The sequence below is a fragment of the Jaculus jaculus genome, chromosome X (genome assembly GCF_020740685.1).
Source record: "Jaculus jaculus isolate mJacJac1 chromosome X, mJacJac1.mat.Y.cur, whole genome shotgun sequence".
In the NCBI taxonomy this organism is placed as follows: domain Eukaryota; kingdom Metazoa; phylum Chordata; class Mammalia; order Rodentia; family Dipodidae; genus Jaculus; species Jaculus jaculus.
Window position 1 is genome coordinate 68985523 of NC_059125.1, and position 20627 is coordinate 69006149.

The 20627-nt window shown below is 36.2% G+C and overlaps 1 protein-coding gene across 6 annotated transcripts in view; it reads right to left on the reverse strand.

The window, feature by feature from the left end:
- Positions 1-20627, reverse strand: part of Atrx (ATRX chromatin remodeler) — a 249302-nt gene that overhangs the window by 131638 nt on the left and 97037 nt on the right. For all 6 annotated transcript variants that reach the window (XM_045140174.1, XM_045140173.1, XM_004666979.2 and 3 more), the window contains 3 exons: positions 18929-18996; positions 15637-18665; positions 8591-8663 (listed from right to left, as the gene is read on the reverse strand). In XM_045140174.1, coding sequence (XP_044996109.1) covers positions 8591-8663; positions 15637-18665; positions 18929-18996 — 3170 coding nt within the window. The remainder of the gene's footprint in view (positions 1-8590; positions 8664-15636; positions 18666-18928; positions 18997-20627) is intronic.

Sequence of the window (20627 nt, forward strand, 5' to 3'; positions counted from 1 at the left end):
GCACATGCATCAGGAGTTCGTTTGCAGTTGGCTAGAGGCCCTGGTGCACCCATTCATATTCTCTCTCTCTCTCCCTCTCTCCCCTTCTCTCTCACAAATAAATAAATAAATAAAAATAAAAATAACAAAACAAAATAAGCCAAGAAAGACTTTAACAATTATGCTTCTTCTATCTATAAAGGAAATGAAGAATGTCTCAATTTAAGTGCTCAAACAGGAAAGGAAATCACCTTTTGTGGATATAAAAATCTATTGATACAACAAAAAATTATTGACTCAAAAGAATGTTGAATTTCCTTATAAGGAGCAATCAAGAAAAAGATGTCACTAGGTGTGGTGGTGTAAACCTTTAATCCCATGCACTAGGGAGGTAGAAGGAGGAGAATCGCTTTGATTTCAAGGCTGGCCTGAGCTACAGCAAGGCCCTACCTAGAAAAACCAGAGAGAGAGAAAGAGAGGAGAGGGAGAGGGGAAGGGGAGGGAGAAAGAGAGGGAGAACAAACTCTTACACTAGCTAGCTCTTACAAGAAAAGCCAGAACAAAAATAACACTGGGCTTAGCGGTTAAGCGCTTGCCTGTGAAGCCTAAGGACCCCAGTTTGAGGCTCGGTTCCCCAGGTCCCACGTTAGCCAGATGCACAAGGGGGCGCACGCGTCTGGAGTTTGTTTGCAGAGGCTGGAAGCCCTGGCGCGCCCATTCTCTCTCTCCCTCTGTCTTTCTCTCTGTGTCTGTCGCTCTCAAATAAATAAATAAATAAATAATTTAAAAAAGAATAACACAAAAAGTGAGAGCTAGTAGAAAGAATATTAGATCCGAATTATGCCTTTGTACAGATGAAGGAACAATTCTTACAGAAGGGAAATGACTTAGACAAAGAAACAAAGCTTGTTAGTGACAAAGCCAGGAGTATATAGACTAAGATCCTAAACCCCAAATTACTATTAGTTTTAATATGTCAGTGCTATAGTCTCTATACATCAAATACTTCTGTGTTAATTGTGCCTGGACATAAACACTACAGATTCACTGGTTTTAAATTTGTGTATTTTGAAATGAAAAATTCCAAGTGTTAACTTTTTTAACATCTATAGTCCAGTAAGCTTCATTTGTAAAGCATAATGACAGCCCATCTAATATACAAGCTGCAGCTACATTTTATTATTAAAGAAGCTCTGAGCCATGCATGCTAGCTCATGCCTTTAATCCCAGCACTTGAGAAGCAAATGTAGGAGGATTGCAATGATTTCAAGGCCACCCTGAGAATACATAGTGAGTTTTAGGTCAGCCTCAGCTAGAGTGAGAACCTATCTTGAATAAACACACACATTTAAAAAAAAAATCTCTGAACACATGCAGTGTTGGTGCACACCTTTAATCCCAATACTTGGGAGGCAGAGGTAGGGGGATCGCTGTGAGTTCAAGGCCAGCCTGAGAATACATAACTACATAGTGAATTCCAAGTCAGCCTGGGCCAGGGTGAGACCCTACCTAGAAAAACAAAAACAAAAACAAAAGCTCTGAAAACAAGTTGAAGGAAATTTTTCATACAAATATTACATTTTTTAAAGGACAAAATACTATGCACCTATATACAAAGATAACAAAATTTGTTTTAAGAATTGTTTTTCTACATTCTGTATACAATGTCACAATATAACATGAAGTAAACAAGTCTAAATAAGACAATATGTTTAAATACATGCTATTTAAACAAAATACTTTTCTAGAAACAGTTGTGGTGGTGCATGCCTTTAATTCCAGCACTTGGGAGGCAGAGGTAGGAGAATAACTGTGAATTTGAGGCCGCCCTGAGACTACATAGTTAATTCCAGGTCAGCCTGGGCTAGAGTAAGACCCTACCTCAAAAAAAAATAATAATTCTGAGTATACATAGCAATAAATTACCACATATTTTAAATACTTTATTTACTTACAAGGGAAGAGAGAAAGAACACATAGTTTTAAATATTTTATTAGTTTATAAGGGGAAGGAGAAAGAAAGCCCATTCTCTCATTCAAATTTGCATGATCTTTCTCTCCCTCTCCCTCTCCCTCTCCCTCTCCCTCTCCCTCTCCCTCTCCCTCTCCCTCTCCCTCTCCCTCTCTCTCGTTCTCTCTCAGCTGGGTGTTGTAGCAAACACCTTTAACCCTAGCACTTGGTAAGGTAGGAAATTTGCTGAGTTAAGGCCAATGTGAGACTACACAATGAATTTTAGGTCAGCCTGAACTACAGCAAGACCCTATCTCAAAAAAAAGTAATAATAATAATTTTTTAAGTCCAAGAGTGCTGGCACATGCCTTCAATCACAGCACTCGGGAGACAGAGGTACGAGGATCACCATGAGTTCGAGGCCACCCTGAGAGTACACAATAAATTCCCCAAGTCAGCCTGAGCTAGAGTGAAACCTTACCTCGAAAAAAAACAAAAATAAATAAATGAATAAAATAAAGGATGACTGAAACACAATGATCTGTACCCAAAAATAGTGAAATTTGTAAGATAATGATAAAATTGCCAAAGAATCAAAACCTAAACAGCAGCTCCAAATACTATGAGTCACATTTTCTATGTCTATAATTCTTAAAAGTCCATTTCCATTTATGTTGAGGGTACCAGTAAAATTAATATCAAATGACTTAACAAACTTGAGTATAAAAGAGAAGCTACATGGAATTAATAACCATAGTTATTAATATTTTATATAGGCTAAATATTTAAAACCCTTATTTGATCAAAATGCAAACAAAATAATTTAAAATACTATCATTGTTTATTCAAGCATAATAATGAACCAAAATAATTTTAGTAATTGAATAAGAACCAGTGAAAGGGAAAAAAAATCACAGACAGTAACAGGTACAGACAGACACAGGAGATAGACATTTTAAGTGTTTTAAGATAGAAGTAAAAGTCTTATGATTAAAGGACATACCATTAATTCTAGTAAAATCAAGTAAATAATTATTAAATACCTTCATTAACATGTGAAACATCCAGGAATCATTAGTCTCTTTCTGAAACATGTTAGCTCAGTAGTAGCACAAAGCGATCATTAAAAATAATAATAATAATAATTTTGCCGGGCATGGTGGCACACGCCTTCATTCCCAGCACTAAGGAGGCACAGGTAGGAGGATCATTGACTTTGAGGCCATCCTGAGACTACCTAGTGAAGTCTAGGTCAGCCTGAGCTAGAGTGAGACACTATCTCACAAAAAAAAAAAAAAAAAAAAAAAAACGTAGGAGAAGAAAAAACATAGTATCAGCATATTTCCTAGTTTAAAAGGCAAAACTACTGCCTACCTAATGATATAATGTTTTGGTTTGTTTTTGATTTTCAAGGAAGGGTCTCACTCTAACCCAGACTGAACTGGACTTCATTATGTATTCTCAGGGTGGCCTTGAACTCACAGCTATCCTCCTGTCTCTACCTCTCAAGTGCTAGAATTAAAGGTGTGTGCCAATATGCCTGGCTAGAACAAGAAATCTTTTTAAAGACTATTATTACCTAGATCTACTCTATAAATATGATAAAACTTCTATCACCAATGAGCAATCTGCACATCAGATTTGCTTCTATGAAACAAAAATTATTTAGTCCTACCCACAGAGAAAATGTGGCATATAATTAGAACCAAGTAAGTATTCTTCAATAATAGTGTGTATATTGTGCATGCTTACATGGCAAGAAAGGGTTTGCATATAAAAACTTCAGCTTTTTCTCAAAATAGGGAAACAAGGGATGGAGAGATGGCTTAGTGGTTGAGGTGCTTGCCTGAGAAGCCTAAGGACCTAGGTTCAATTCCCCAATACCCACGTAAAGCCAGATGCATAAAGTGACATATGCATGAAGTTTGCAGTGATTGGAGGCCCTGGTACACATAGTCCATCTGTCTGTCTTCTGTCTCTCTCTCTCTCTCTCTGCTTGCAGACAAATAAATAAAAATATTTTTTTAAAAAAATTGGGAAACAGCCAGGCGTAGTGGTGCATGCCTTTAATCCCAGCACTCAGGAGGCAGAGGTAGGAGGATCACCATGAGTTCAAGGACACCCTGAGACTACACAATGAATTCCAGGTCAGCCTGGGCTAGAGTGAGACCCTACCTCAAAAAAAATATTGGGAAACAAAAGAATGTTTATTTTAAAAGAATCTAGCAATTTGTGATTTAAGTCTCAAGCATAATTTAAAAATTTTTATATTCTACAAAATATGTGAATAATACTCCAAAAATAATGATCATACTACCATTGTAATATATGAAAGCATTATTATGGAAACATGAAGAAATCATAATGTATATGCTAAGCATTCTTAATCCAAAATCTGAAACATTACATGGTCTGAAGTTCTTTGAATGTGCAAATTAAGAATGTGAAACTGGTAGTCCAGGCAAGTACAATAATATCTTAAAAACGCCATAATCTTGCTGGACATGGTGGTACACACCTTTAAAACCAGCACTTGGGAGGCAGAGGTAGGTGGGCCACCAAGACTTCGAGACCACCCTGAGACTACGTAGTGAATTCCAGATCAGATAGAGTGAGACCCTACCTCGGAAAAAAAAAAAAAAAAAAGAAGCAGAAACAAAACTCCATAATCTGAAACACTTGTCACAGGCATTTTGGATGAGGAATATTCAACCTGTATTCAATGCCAGTGCATTCAATTGCAACCATAAACTTAAAAAAAAAATAGAGCTGGAGAGATGGCTTAGCAGTTAAGGTGCTTGCCTACAAAGCCAAAGGACCTCAGTTCGTTTCCCCAGTACCCACGTAAGCCAGATGCACAAAGTGGCGCATGCATCTGGTGTTCATTTGCAGTAGCTGGAAGCCCTGGTGCATCCATTCCCTCTCTCCCTCCCTTCCTCCCCTCCCTCTCCCCTTCCCTCCCTCTCTTTCCCTCTCCCTCTCTACCACTTTCCCTCTCTCAAATAAATTAAAATAAAACGATGCACATCTTTTCAAAGAAAAAAGCAACTTAAAATTCAACAAAGAGGTATTCAAAAAGGAGGAGGGTACTTAATAGGTTGATATTGTATATATGTAAGTACAATGATTGTGATGGGGAGGTAATATGATAGAGAATGGAATTTCAAAGGGGAAAGTAGGGGGGAGGGAATTAACATGGGATTTTTTTTATAATCATGGAAAATGCTAATAAAAATTTTTAAAAAATCAAAAAAAAAGCAAATGAAAACATTGCCCCAATGACAAACATAAGTAAATTAAATTATGTGTATAATGTAAAAAATCTGGAGCTGGGCTGGGCATGGTGGCGCACGCCTTTATTCCCAGCACTGGGGAGACAGTGGTAGGAGGATCGCCGAGAGTTCAAGGCCAGCCTGAGACTCCATAGGGAATTCCAGGTCAGTCTGGGCTAGACCACACATCAAAAAAAAAAAAATCTGGAGCTGGGAAGACAACTCAGCTGCTTAAAGGTGTATGCTTGCAAAGCCTGACAGCCCAAGCTCAATTCCCAAACCATCTACTTAGGCTAGACACCAAAAAAGTGGAACAAGTACCTGGTGCATATTTGCAGTGGCACTTTGCTCTAGTGTGCCCAAGAGGCTAGCGTTCATTTGCAAGCATGTACACATGCATGTGGGCATGAACATAAATACTTTTTTCTAATCTGACAACATTTATTACTTTACTATTCAGAAACATAACAGAAAACCTATGATGGAAAATCTAAAATAAATTCTGAGTTATACAAATTTAAAATTATAAGGTCACTAGTGTGTTTCTAAAAATCTCAATCAGAAAAATGATGTCAGGTGCTGGAACAATGGCTTAGCAGTTAAGGTGCTTGCCTATGAAGCCTAAGGACCCAGTTTCCATTCCACAGTACCCACATAAGACAGATGCAAATGGAGGTACCTATGTCTAGAGTTTGTTTGCAATGGCTTGAGTGACTGGCACACCCATTTATTCTTATCCTCTCTCATAAATTAATAATAAAATTTCAAATATATATTAAAATGATTTCAATTTCAATCTACCTATATTTTGCAACTGCTCATTAAGTAAATGCAATTAATAGAAATCAATTTCCAGATTAGAACATTTTAACTCACAATTGGATTCATTCACATTCAAGTGTAAATGATGCTATATAAGAACTGGTGAACTAACAGTAACATCTATTTAAAATCACTAATATTAAGATAGGACCTTTTTAATGAACTCAAAAACTACCAATGTCCTTATTTTTTATTTTCTAAATATCACAAGTTTAAGATAAAAAAGATAAGAATAGTGAATCTTTTATTAAACCTTCATAAATACAAGTACATGTGTTTTTGAAAATTAAAAAAAAAATATTTACCCTTCCTCAATTTCAGGAATGCCAAGCTAGCCTATTTATCTTGAGCCTAATAAAATCTTAAAAACTCCTATGAAATGATATATCATAATTAAAATTAAATGCTTAAACAAGAAAAAAGTTTTACACAAATTTATTGCATCCAAATAGTTAGGCATTTGAAACAATGTACTATTTACCTCTCCATAAACACGAACACTGGAAATGTATTACAATGCTACTAAAAAGCAAGGCATTTGAAATTTATACACAATTTATACAGAATTACACAATTGTGTACAAATTTACAGACAATTACAATTTGCTCTCTACCAAGATACATCCCACTCAAAAATATATAATTGGAAAATGAAAGCCAGATTTAATCATGATCTGCAAAATTTTTTAATTTGTTTAATGCATACTCAAATATGCTAAATACATTCTCTATACTAAAATAGTGCAAAAGGGTAGTTATGTCCCCATCATGATTAGATAACCCATGCATAATAGACACCTCTTTGGTATTGTGTATATTAAACAAGTTATTAATTGTATATTTTGTTGAAGCACATTAAACTGAATATAAAGACATGCTTAAGATAAAATTCAATTCCTCTCAAAAGTACTCTGTAACAGGTTGTATTTTTTATCACATTTACAAGATGAAATTAAAGATGCTTTCCAGTAGAATACTTGCCAGTTACAGAAAGACATAATCAGGTAATTTAAAACATGAAAGTATGACTTATATTTTATAAGCTGTAACAAAAAGAATTACTAAACCTTAACAACATTCTTACTGAGTGAGTAAATATGAAAATTAATTTGGCACAGTAAAATTAAGATAGAATTTTTTCAAGATTATAGTAACATTTAAGGAGTCATAGCTTATAGGAAAACAAATCTTAGTATATATAAGGCAAGAATTAGTAAATTTTAAGTGAATCAAATTCTGAATGCTTTCATAATTTGACAGTGGTGATATACTATAAAATCTCTGATGAACAAATTGCATATGTTTGTCATTCCATTGTGGGCCCTACCCTTATCCCATAATATAACTATATATACATTTTTAAATGAAAATGTTGGAAAGCAGATGTCTTGGGTTTACAATATAAGTGTAAAATAAGCCTGTCTTTCAATTTAATGAAAATGTTCTGTTTACTAGCAGAATACTGATCTTTGAAACAAAAGAAACCTCTCATCATCAGGAAGATGTAAAACGGAGCTTGAAGAGATGATCCCAGAGCACTTACTACTCAGTTCATCTCTTACAAAATTATGACACAATTACATATATTTGGATGTTTTCCTAATGCTAGAGCATACTATAGGGAATGAATTTACTATAGTGCTCTTTAATAAAAATCTTATGTCTGTCATTTATATTTGGTACTGGAATTAACCAGAAAAAAATTTCATCCATCATTTCCCCTTTAAAGATTTAAAAAAAAAAAAAAAAAACCTATGGCACAGTTAGTCACTTGAGATCACTAAATTATTTGAAGTGTTAGGTTACATCCACTATAGCATACTATCATTTTATTAAAGATTATGACTACTATACTGTAAGACAGATATTTTAAAATATATGTAGAGATATCTTGGTTCTAGTCTTCACATACTTTGTTGACTCTTTACTGCCATGGCATCGGTGTGCCACCTCTTAACCACTCTTAGGGTAAAAAAATCTATATAAGCTTCACTTGTTACATCAACCTTATTGTTTAAGTGTTAAAGTTCTGCTACTACACTATCTACTTCCATTTTACCTGAAAAAATGGTTAAAATATATATTAGTATAGATGCCTTATGAATCAATACTTATTTTCAAAGAAATTTCTTAATCTTAATTATCTGAATATCTTTTTCCCCCTCTTAATAGGTCTTTAGAGGACCAACTTATTGAATGACAAATATAAAGAGGTATCTGTTTTCACCAATTTATTGTGATTCACTTTCATAAAAAAAAAAAAAATCCTGTCAAAAAAGTCTCAAAAAAAATCACAGTTTACATGGAAACATAAAATTGACAATTCTGTATTTATAACACACCCTATGCTAGGTGTGTTAATACTGCTATTTTTTCCTCATAAGGTTTCTGAGTTTTAGCTCATTTTCTGGCCTTTCTTTCAAACTTGCAGGAAGATTTGTGAGTGAGTCTTTTTAAGCAGGCACTCTTGGTTTTTACAACCTGCTTGTTGTTCCGTTGTTGCTGTCTGCGCCCACGCCTAGGGTGTGTTATAATCTTTTTAAAGTCCTTACAGATGGAATCATACCTATTCTCAGGATCATTGTCGTCGTCATCATCATCCACTGTGACAGGCACTGATTTAGATAAGGCTTCATCTCCTTAGGGGAAAAATTTACTTAAAATTAGCTTGCATTATCTATACAAATAAAGCCACATGAAATAAAACTGAAAGCTAGTAGCTTTCAAGTAAATAAGCAAGTTATAAACAAAATTGTTGAAATTCTAAAACATAAGTAATATGAATGTTTATAAGAAGCATAATACTAAATTTACAAAACACAAGCAGGAAAATGATCATTGGATCTTATATACCAAGTTCTATCTCAGTGCACAAAGCACAGCTTTTCAGAAACAATATTTTGTAATTGACTGTCATCATCATTAACATTGGTTTCCTATTGAACTAGCCTTTGTATTCATCTACTAAAAGTATGAAGGTAACAGGTGCCCAGTTCATCCTCTGCCTTTCAAAAATGACAAAATTGTTTTCACCATTTTGCTAGTGCCAAGTAATAACACACTTGAATCTGTACAATATTCATGATTTGAACTATCCAGAAGCATGTTCAAATACACTAAAATGTATCTCCCTATACAAAGTTTCATTTCTCTTCTGCTATTCACAATCTAAAGACATGGCTAAAGTTATAGCTCAGTGGGAGAGCACTAGCATAACATTCACAAGGCCTATTCCCAGAAACACAAAAAGAGAAAAAAATATGAAAACCAGGATGTGTATTTCACTGTACATAAAATTTACCTCAAAAGACAAGGGACTAGAGAAATGGATCAGCGGTTAAGGTATTCATTTACAAATCCTAGTTACCTGGGTCCAATTCCCCACTATCCATGTAAAGTCAGATGCATGAAGTAGTGCATCAATCTGGAGTTCATTTGCAGTGGCTAGAGGGCCTGGTGTGCCCATTCATGTTTCTTTCTTTCTTTCTTTCTTTTTCTTTCTCTCTCTCCTCTCCTCTCCTCCTCTCATCTCTCCTCTCTCCCTCTCTCAGCTTGCAAATAAATACTTTTAGCCGAGCATGGTGGTGCACGTCATTAATCCCAACACTTGGGAGGCTGAGGTAGGAGGATTGCTGTGAGTTCTAGGCCGAACTGGTCTAATTTCAGGTCAGCCCGGGCTACAGGCAAGACCCTACCTCAAAAAAATAATAATATTTTTTAAAAATGGAGGTGAGCTGGGCGTGGTGGGACATGTCTTTAATCCCAGCACTCAGGAGGCAGAGGCAGGAGAATCACCATGAGTTTGAGGCCACAGTGAGATGACATAATGAATTCCAGGTCAGCCTTAGCTAGAGTGACACCCTACCTCAAAAAACCAAAAAAAAAAAAAAAAATGAAAAAAGGGGAGCTGGAGAGATGGCTTAGCAGTTAAGCACTTGCCTGTGAAGCGTAAGGACCCCAGTTCAAGGCTCGATTCCCCAGGACCCATGAAAGCCAGATGCACAAGGGGGCGCATGCATCTGCAGTTTGTTTGCAGTGGCTAGAGGCCCTGGTACACCCATTTTCTCCCTCCCTCTCTCTCCCTCTCTCTGTCTCTGTCTCTCTCTCTCTCTCTCTCTCATATATATCTTTCTCTGGCTGGCTGTCACTCTCAAATGAGTAAAAATAAACAAAAAATAATAACAAAAAAGATAAGCAAGAACTTTTGAACTGTAGTTAATATTACACATACTTGTGACATGTTGATTTTCACCATTAATTCTGAAATGCATGGGAGATATAGAGGGCATTATAATGTGTTAAAAAAGCAAGCCAATCTAATGCCAGGCATGGTGATACACACCGTTAATCCCAACACTAAGGACGCAGACGTAGGAGGACTGTCGTGAGATTGAGGCCAGCCTATGACTTCAGAGTGAGATATAGGTCAGCCTGAGCTAGAGCGAGACCCTACCCTAAAAAAACAAACAAAAAAAAACTAAAAAAAATTAAATTATAGACTCAGATTACTAGCTGTCAGGTATTAGTAATGGAATTAATAATAAGAAAAGCTATTTTTAGTTGGGAGATTATTGATAACTGTTCGGATCTCCATGTTTGTTATAAGTCTATTTAAGGGATTAATCTCATTTTGATTTAATTTAGGTAGGTTATATAGATCAAGGAAATCATCCATTTCTTTCAGATTTTCATACTTTGTGGAGTATATGCTTTTATAGTATGTCCCTATGATTTTTTGAATTTCTCTGGAATCTGTTGTGATGTTACCTTGTTCATCTCTGATTTTATTAATTTGTGTCTCTTCTCTCTTTCTTTTGGTCAGATTTGCTAAGGGTTTATCAATCTTGTTTATCCTTTCAAAGAACCAACTCTTTGTTTCATTAATTCTTTGGATTGTTCTTTTTGTTTCTATTTCATTAATTTCTGCCCTAATCTTTATTATTTCTTCCCGTCTACTGATTTTTGGTTTGCCTTGTTGTTCTTTTTCCAAGGCTTTAAGGCGAAGCATTAGGTCATTTACTTGCGACCTTTCTAATTTCTTAATATAGGCACTCAAGGCTATAAATTTACCTCTTAGAACTGCCTTCATTGTGTCCCAGCGATTTTGATATGTGGTGTTCTCATTATCATTTGTCTCTATAAATTTTTTGATTTCCTTTTTGATTTCTTCATTGACCCATTCATCATTTAGTAGTGTACTATTTAGTTTCCATGATTTTGTGTATGCTCTATAGCCTTTCTTGCTACAAAAACAGCATGGTACTGGCACAAAAACAGACATGTAGATCAGTGGAACAGAATAGAGGACCCAGATGTGAGCCCAAGTAGCTATAGCCACCTGATATTCGATAAAAATGCCAAAAATACTCATTGGAGAAGAGACAGCCTCTTCAGCAAATGGTGTTTTGAAAACTGGATATATATCTGCAGAAGGATGAAAATAGATTCTTCTCTCTCGCCATGCACAAGAATTAAGTCCAAATGGATTAAAGACCTTAACATCAGACCGGAAACTCTGAAACTGCTAGAGGAAAAAGTAGGGGAAACCCTTCAACATATTGGTCTTGGCAAAGACGTTCTGAATACAACCCCAATTGCTCAGGCAATAAAACCACAGATTAACCACGGGGACCTCATGAAATTACAAAGATTTTGCACCGCAAAGGACACTGTGAAAAAAGCAAAGAGGCAACCTACAGAATGGGAAAAAATCTTCGCCAGCTATATATCTGATAGAGGATTAATATCTAGGATATACAAAGAACTCAAAAAGTTAAATAATAAGGAATCAAACAAGCCAATCAAAAAATGGGCTATGGAGCAAAATAGAGAGTTCTCAAAGGAAGAAATACAAATGGCATATAAGCATCTAAAAAAATGTTCCACGTCACTAGTCATCAGGGAAATGCAGATTAAAACTACATTGAGATTCCATCTCACTCCTGTCAGATTGGCCACCATCATGAAAACAAATGATCATAAATGTTGGCGGGGATGTGGAAAAAGAGGAACCCTTCTGCACTGCTGGTGGGAATGCAATCTGGTCCAGCCATTGTGGAAAACAGTGTGGAGGTTCCTAAAATAGCTAGAGATTGATCTACCATATGACCCAGCTATAGCACTCCTAGGCATATATCCAAAGGACTCATCTCATTTCCTTAGAAATACATGCTCCACCATGTTTATTGCTGCTCAATTTATAATAGCTGGGAAATGGAACCAGCCTAGATGTCCCTCAACAGATGAGTGGATAATGAAGATGTGGCACATTTATACAATGGAGTTCTACTCAGTGGTAAAGAAAAATGCAATTATGAAATTTGCAGAAAAATGGATGGACCTGGAAAGTATTATAGTAAGTGAGGTAACCCAGACCCAGAAAGCCAAGCGCCACATGTTCTCTCTCATATGTGGATCCTAGCTACAGATGACTGGGCTTCTGCGTGAGAATGAAAATACTTAGTAACAGAGGCCAGTAAGTTAAAAAGGAGACATAAAGGGTAGAGAAAGGAAGGGAGGAGGATACTTAATAGGATGATATTGTATATATGTAATTACAATGATTGTAATGGGGAGGTAATATGATGGAGAATTGAATTTCAAATGGGAAAGTGTGGGGGTGGGGGGGAGGGAATTACCATGGGATATATTTTATAATCATGGAAAATGTTAATAAAAATTTAAAATTAAAAAAAAAGATTTTTTTTAAAAAAAAACTTTTATATATACTTTTTTCTTTCTTCATGTTCTGTGATTTTATAATTTCTGACAAAATTAAGCTTTTATGATATAGATCCTCATTATAATAAAATTTCTCCATGTGTTCAGTTTAAAAAAAAAAGAAGAAGAAGAAAAGCTAAATCCAGAGTAGAAACATGTGAAGATAAGGGAATATTTTGGTATGTTTGTTGTAATCAAGTTTATACAAAACGACACAAGACAAAATTGCATTGATCTACATGTAGACACAAATAAATAAGAGTACTGCACTCAAGGGCTGAAGAGATAGATGGCTTAGTGGTTAAGGCATTTGCCTGCAAAGCCAAAGGATCCTGGTTCAACACTCCAGGGCCCATGTTAGCCAGATGCACAAGGGGACACATGCATCTGGAGTTCGTTTGCAGTGATTGGAGGCCCTAGTGCACCCATTCCCATTCTCTCTATCTCTCTTTCTTTCTCTGTCTCTTTCTCTCTCTCTGGAGTTCATCTGCACTGGCTGGAAGCCCTGGCATGCCCACTCTCTATCTCAAATAAATAAATAAAATATATTTTTAAAAAAGAATAGTGCACATGAACTGGGTGTGGTGGCAGATGCCTTTAATCCCAGCACTTGGGAAGCAGAGGGAGAGGATTGCTGAGCATTCAAGCCCACCCTGAGAATACATAGTGAATTCCATGTCAGCCTAGGCAAGAGCAAGACCCTACCTCAAAATATATATGTGTATGTGTGTGTATTTATGTGTGTGTATGTGTGTGTGTGTATGTGTATATATATATATATATATATATATATATATATATATATATATATATATATACACACACACACACATACATACATATATATGAGTGTGTATGTATGTATGTATGTATGTGTGTGTGTATATATATATATATACACACACACACACACACACACACACATATTCATATTCCCTCCCTCCCTCTTTCTCTCTCTCTCACCAGGCAGGTAAGCACATGTTAATAATCTCAGCATTCAGGCTCAGAAGCAAGAAAAATCATGACCTTGAGGCCAGCCTGGGATTCCCAGCAATACTACTGTGGCTGTATAAATGAAATAAATAAATATTCTTTTTTATTTTTAGGTTTTGGTATTATACTATAGTTACAGAAGTTATCACCACTGGGAGAAACTGAATGAAGGAGGATCTGAGATTCTCATATATTTTCTTCTTTTATTTCTTTTTTTATAATTTTTCCTAATAAAATAAAAGGGGCAAATGGAAGAAAATTATCTATATAGAATATAGGCACTGGGCTGGGAGGTTACTCAGTGCCTCATATGTATGAGGCACCAGATTTGAGCACCAGAACTGTGGATGGGTAGACAGATTCAGGACAGACCTGTACCAGATGGGGCCAATCAACATTATGTTATAGTTGGTGAAGGACTTGGGAGACCACTCCCCTTCCTAATGAACTAATGACAGTTAAAAGTTTTCTATGTAGGAGAGAGTCATTCTCTTCTGTGGCACAGCTACTAGGAAGAAATGAGACATACAATGAGACACAAGGGGATAAAGAAGGATCAGTGAAGTATGTATGATCAAAATGTAACATGTAAGTATGAAACTGTCAGATAAAAAAGAAATGCTAAATACAGGAAGACAAAAATTACCCTAATAGTATTTCAGCTAAATGCCTCATTGAAATACTTGTATTCCTATTTTTTTGTTGTTGTTGTTGGTTTTTCAAGGTAGAGTCTCACTCTAGCCTAGGCTGACCTGGAATTCACTGTGTAGCCCCAGGGTGGCCTCGAACTCATGGCGATCCTCCTACCTCTGCCTCCAGAGTGCTGAGATTAAAGGCACGTGCCACCACACCGCCCAGCTGTATTCCTTTTGATTTTTTTTTTGTTGTTGTTAAGACAGTCTAAATTAACCCTATCTAGTCAGCAACTTTCAAGGAACATGTAGTATGGCTGGCTTGGAATTCCTACTCGTTTTGCCTCAACCTCTGAGTATTGGGATTGTAAACATGAGCTACCACACCCAACAGATGTTTAGTTTTCTTATGACACTGGTTCTCAAACCCATGCCAAGCATGGTAGGCAAGCAATTTTTCCACTGAGCTTTGTCTCTGACCTTCCACTCTAGCATTCTCTCTTTTCTACTTCCTTTCCTGAGATGGTGTTTCACTATGTTGTGGAGGCTGGCTGCCTCAGGCTCTCAATTAGCTAAGAAGACTTTGGCTATACAAGACCTTGTTTTTTTATTAAAACAAAGGAAGAAGGAGAAGGAGAAGAAGAAAAATGAAATAGCCAGGTGTGGTGGTATGATAGTTCACAATTTTAATCCCAACATTGAGGAGGCAGAGGTAGGTGGATCACTGTGAGTTCAAGGTCACCCTGAGACTACATAGTGAATTCCATGTCTGCTTGGGCTAGAGTGGCCCTACCTTGAACCCCTCCCCCCGAATAATTTCAATGAATTTCATGGGATACAATATGTGTTCCGATTTTAAATGTTGTATGCATTGCACAGCAACTAAAATTTTCACACACCAAGCCTTAATACTAAGATCAAGCATTCATCTACAATACATGAATAAATGCCTACTGAACTACTGGCACCAACTTGACTTTCTTTCATAACTACTGCCCATTAATCTAGACTAAACCATTAAATGTTGGCAAAGTAATGTTGTTCTTTACTCAAAAAAATATGGTATTCCTGACACAGAACACTAATAATACTAATATCTTCCAGTGATGGCATAAAAATAAATGGAAAAAGGCTTTATAGTAAGTGCCAAATTAATTTTAAGTGGACTTTTCCTCAACAGTAATCCTGGATTTGGCTTCAAGGAAAATTAAACAACATGATTATTCAAGGGGGAAGGAATATAAAGTGTTAATTTATTCTTGCATACCTGAAGATTGACAAAATCCAGTATGCGAAGACAGCACTAAATTTTCAGTCACAGGCATTATTTTCTGCTCATCACTGCTCCCTTCGCCTACAGAATTCTGATCATCATCTCCTATATCAGAAGATGAAGAAGAAATGTCGGCTTGCTTCCTTTTATTCGTGCTTGTTCTTAGGGAGTTTCTCTTTTTCTCCTTGGTACAGCTTGCCTTCTTTTTAGCTGAAGTTCCTTGTTTATTCTGCTTTTTGTTATCTTCAGAACTTTCCTCAGTATCAGATGATGATGAACCATTTTGTATCTGCTTAGTATTTCTCTTTGAATTTAGATTTCTTCTTTCTCTCAATTCAATTCTTTTCAATCTCTTATCAGAAGAGTCAAAACCATCTTCCTTCAAGGAATATTTCTCAGTATCAGATGATGAACATTCCTGTCTCTTCCTTGAACTCTTTTCAGATGAGTTACATTTTTTCTTTTCTCTACTGTATGTTCTATTCTTACTCTTTTTATCTTCTGAAGAGTCACAACTATCTCCTTTTCCTGTCAAATTATCAACATTATCAAATAATTCATTTTTCCTTGTAGATACTTTATCTTTTACTCTTATATCTTTCTTTTCTCCATCCATTGTTTCATTCTTACTTTGTTCTATGCCTTCAGGAAAATGAACAATTTCTTCTCCATCAAGTAACTTCTCAGTGCCATCAGATGAAGACTCATATTGTGGCTCCATCTTCCCTTCTGTACTCAAGTCTGTAATTTTTTCCCTGTCTTCAGTTTCCTTTATGATCTGCTTTTTCTCATCTTCAGAAGATTCATCACTCTGCTCTTTCTTTGAGGACTCACCGTTAGCATCAGATAAGCCACCTTTTTTACATGTTTTGGTTTTCAGGTGCTTACTCTTTTCTTTAGATTTAGCAACTCTTTTGTCTTCAGGAGAATTTATATTCTCCCCTCTCCCAGAAGTCTTCTCAGCAACAACAGAGGAAGCATTGAGCTGTTGCCTCTTGGAAAGTCTCTCTCTCCGTTCCACCCCACTCTTATCATTCTCAACTATAAAATCTACTGGAGAGAGAGACTCTCTCACTTGTTTCCTTTCAGCATCAGAACACCCTTCCGGTGCAGTCTTCAAACTTTCTTGATCTTGATTACCCACTCCTTTTGTGCTAACCTTTTCATCTTCAGATGAGTCAGAGTTCTTTTTATCTGAAACTCTGTGTCTGTTTGCTTTGTTAGCCCCAATTTTACTCATGCTTTTTATCTCTTTTTCTAATTCTGAGTCATAATTAGAAGACTCTGAGTTTTGACGCTTCTTTTTAGAGATTATAGAGCTTTTAATCAATTTTCCTTCTTTACTATCAAAATCTGAGCCAGAAGTAGAATTTTTCCGTTTCCTTTTTCCTTTTTCATCTTTCCCTGTTGGAGTCTTTAAATCATATGTCTCATGGTTTATATGAGTGTCATTAATGTCAGTATCTGAAGAAGAGCCTTGATTTACCTGGTTTACCCCTTTGAGAGCAGCTAGCATTTCATCAGACTCTGAATTTTGATCTACAATCTCTGGTTTCTTCGATTTTGGCAATTTATTAGGCTTAGGATTACCTAGAGTACTGTCACAAGAATTTCGCTTATCCTTTTTTCTTATTTTACCTGTTTCATTACTTTCTTCTTCTGAATTTGATGTTGTAGGGTTAGTTTCTGCCTGTCGCCTCAAGGGGGTAGTCTTTACACGTGGGGATCTTCGGAGATCAGATTCTTCTGAAAGTAATGGGACATCGTTTTCAAGCAAATGCTCATTATCACTATTTTCCTGTCCAGGTCCACATTTCTCTGACTTGTTCATACCAGAATTTTTAGAGCCATCTTTCTCTTGTGGAACTTCCTGACAATCAGCACTTTTAATTGGGGAATTACAAAGGGAAACAGGGGTGAGTTTAACAAATAATTCTTTTCTTACTTTAGCAGTAAGTTTTGACTTAATACCTCCTCGGCTGTCTTTGCAAGGGATATTTAATTTTGCAGATGAACGCTCCAGTTCTTGCTCTGTCCCACTGTGGCCATTTCCTTGATAATCAGCTGAACTTTGAACTTCCATAGCAGTCTCAAGATTCCCAAAAATATCTTCTGGAACTGAGGAAGGAACAGACACAATATCCATGTCTAAATCTTCTGAAGTGTTAGCAGGTTCATACTGATGTTCTTTACTATCCAGTTTCCTATGTTCAGCACTAGGATTTTTATTTGCTTTTTGATCCTCTGTAGGGACACTCTGATCTATGTGTTCACTATCTGTCCGTTTTCTTGATGGCTTAGCTTCTAACTTTAAATATTCTTTCTTTTCCACAGTACAGATTTTATCCCCCTTTCGTACTTTTGTTTCAGACTTAGCATCTGTAATTTTATGCTCTTTGGTATTTTTCTCTTTGTGCACAGCATCCAAAGCTCGTATCTCCAAATTCAAATCTTCTTCTAATGCAAGATGAGCCTTCTTAATATCAGCCAAAACAGATTTAAAAGCCTTAAGTTGACGGAATTTTATAGCAGAAGTGACGTCTGAATTTTCTGCTATTTGCTTCAAAAATTTAATATAACTGGAGTTCATGTTGGCAGTGGTCTCAATCAGCTTTTTTGCCTTCTTAATCATCTCTTTGGGCACAATTAGTGCTGTATAAGAGTAGGTTATAGAACCAGAACATGTATCATCTAATTTTTTATCTTCTCCATTACAAGTGGAACTGTTCTTCTTTGGAAAAAATTTGGATGTATGATCACACACTTTATTACTCTTTTCATTATCAATTTTTATCTTCTTCTTATTTTGCTGTAACAACTGTTCTAAATTCTCAAATACGCTGTTACATGCAGTAACCAAGTCCAATAGAGGCTCTGGGTGACAAATGTAGCAATACCACTGATTGTTTTCATCCAATATTGCAGATAACTCCTTTCGACCAAGGTTGCGCAGGATGCATTTCTTACAGAAGGCATTATGGCAAAAGTCGCAACAAATCAAGTTTCCACCTTCTGCACACCATCTGAAATGGTTTAAGGATTAAAATATTATTCCCAATAAAACTAAATTTAACCTCTTGGTTATGAAAGGAATTTAATTTTTCATGGTAGTAATTCTAATAGTAATTTAGAACATCTGCTTAGGATAAGGATTTATGGACAAAGGCAGCCATCAACTAAAGGCACCAATGAAAATACTACTAAAGATGGATCTAATAAAAAAAAGACAGAATTATCAAAAGATTAGATAATATTAAATGTTAGATAAGTTTGACTTATAACCTACCTACATTGTTCATCCATTCCATCTGAGTCACGACTAATATCATCACTCATGTAATACTTAAAGCAATTCTATTGAAAGAAAGGGAATAGATGAAATTTTATTCAAAATATATACCATTCACAAAAGACAAACTCTATTTCTAAGTCATTAAAGAAAATAAAAGAAGCATACATGGTTTAGTTAAAACAACACTCCAACTGCAGAAATGGCTTAGTGGTTGAGGTGCTTGCCTGAGAAGCTTAAAAGCCCAGGTCCAATTCCCCAGGACCCACGAAAGCCAGATGCACAAGGTGACACATGTGTCTGGAGTTCATTGGCAATGACTGGAGGTCCTGGCATGCCAATATTCTCATTCTCATTCTCCCTCTCTCTCTCTCTCTCTCTCTCTCTCTCAATCCCTCCCTCCCTCCCTCCCTCCCTCCCTCCCTCTCTCTCTCTCTCTCCCCCTCCCTACCTCCTCCCTCAAATAAATAAATAAAATTTAAAAAACTATACTAACAAAGATTAATATTCTCTTCAAACATAGACATAGCTCAATAAATTGATTCATTGAGATAAATTTCCCTTATCAGAAACACCACTATCATTATATAATTTCAAGGTCAGCCTGGGCTACCTGAGACTCTGTATCTAAAAAAAAAAAATAAGTATTAGCTGGGTGTGGTGTGGCACACCTTTAATCCCAGTACCTGGGAGACAGAGGTAGGAGTTCAAGGCCACCCTGAGACAACATAGTTAATTCCAGGTCAGCCTGAACCAGAATGAGACCCTACCTCGAAAAACCAAAAAATAAAAAAGAAAAAATATGCAAAAGTTTCTTTAGAAGTATATAAAAACAGGGCTAGAGAGATGGCTTAGCAGTTAAGCACTTGACTCTGAAACCTAAGGTCCCTGGTTCAAGGCTGGATTCCCCAGGACCCATGTTAGCCAGATGCACAAGGGGGTACACACGTCTGGAGTTCATTTGCAGTGGCTGGAGGCCCTAGTATGCCCATTCTCTCTCTCTCTATCTGCCTCTTTTTCTGTCTGTCGCTCTCAAATAAATAAATAAAAATTTAAAAAGTATATAAAACATTTTATTAGGTAATGCAAATTTGTGATCTCATACTACTAGCTACTAAAGTTTGACATAAAAATGTACCAGATGTTGTTGCTATATAATTTTGACAGTCAACATATATTAACTGCTACTGTGTGTACAGCTAAACAGTTAGTCTACACTATCTTTAAACCACAACATATCTACCATTCAAGGTAGGAGAAATTATGATGGAGAAGGCTAAAATTCATTAATATGTAAATAGTACCTATTATCTAATGCAACTAATTAGAAGCAAAGAAGCTATTCAAATTCATGTTTTGCTGACTTAAAATTCCTTCCCAGTAAGACTGGGAAAAGGGAAGATTCCATGTTAATTATTGAAATAGACTAGGCACACAGGCAAATGGAAAAAAGTAATCACATACATAGGAAAAGACAGTGAATCCAGTAATACAAGATTTGGCTGTCAAAACTTAACTAGACATGATAAAATGTGCCCACGATAAGCCTCTGGAGAACTGAATTCAAGGAAACAAGGAAAACAAATTGCTATGGCACACAAAAAAAGTTTAGAAACTGCACTGGTCAGAATCTAGCAAAATTCCATGCAAGAAAAGACTTAGGCCTAAAATGCCAAGGAAAATAGGACCTGCCTCT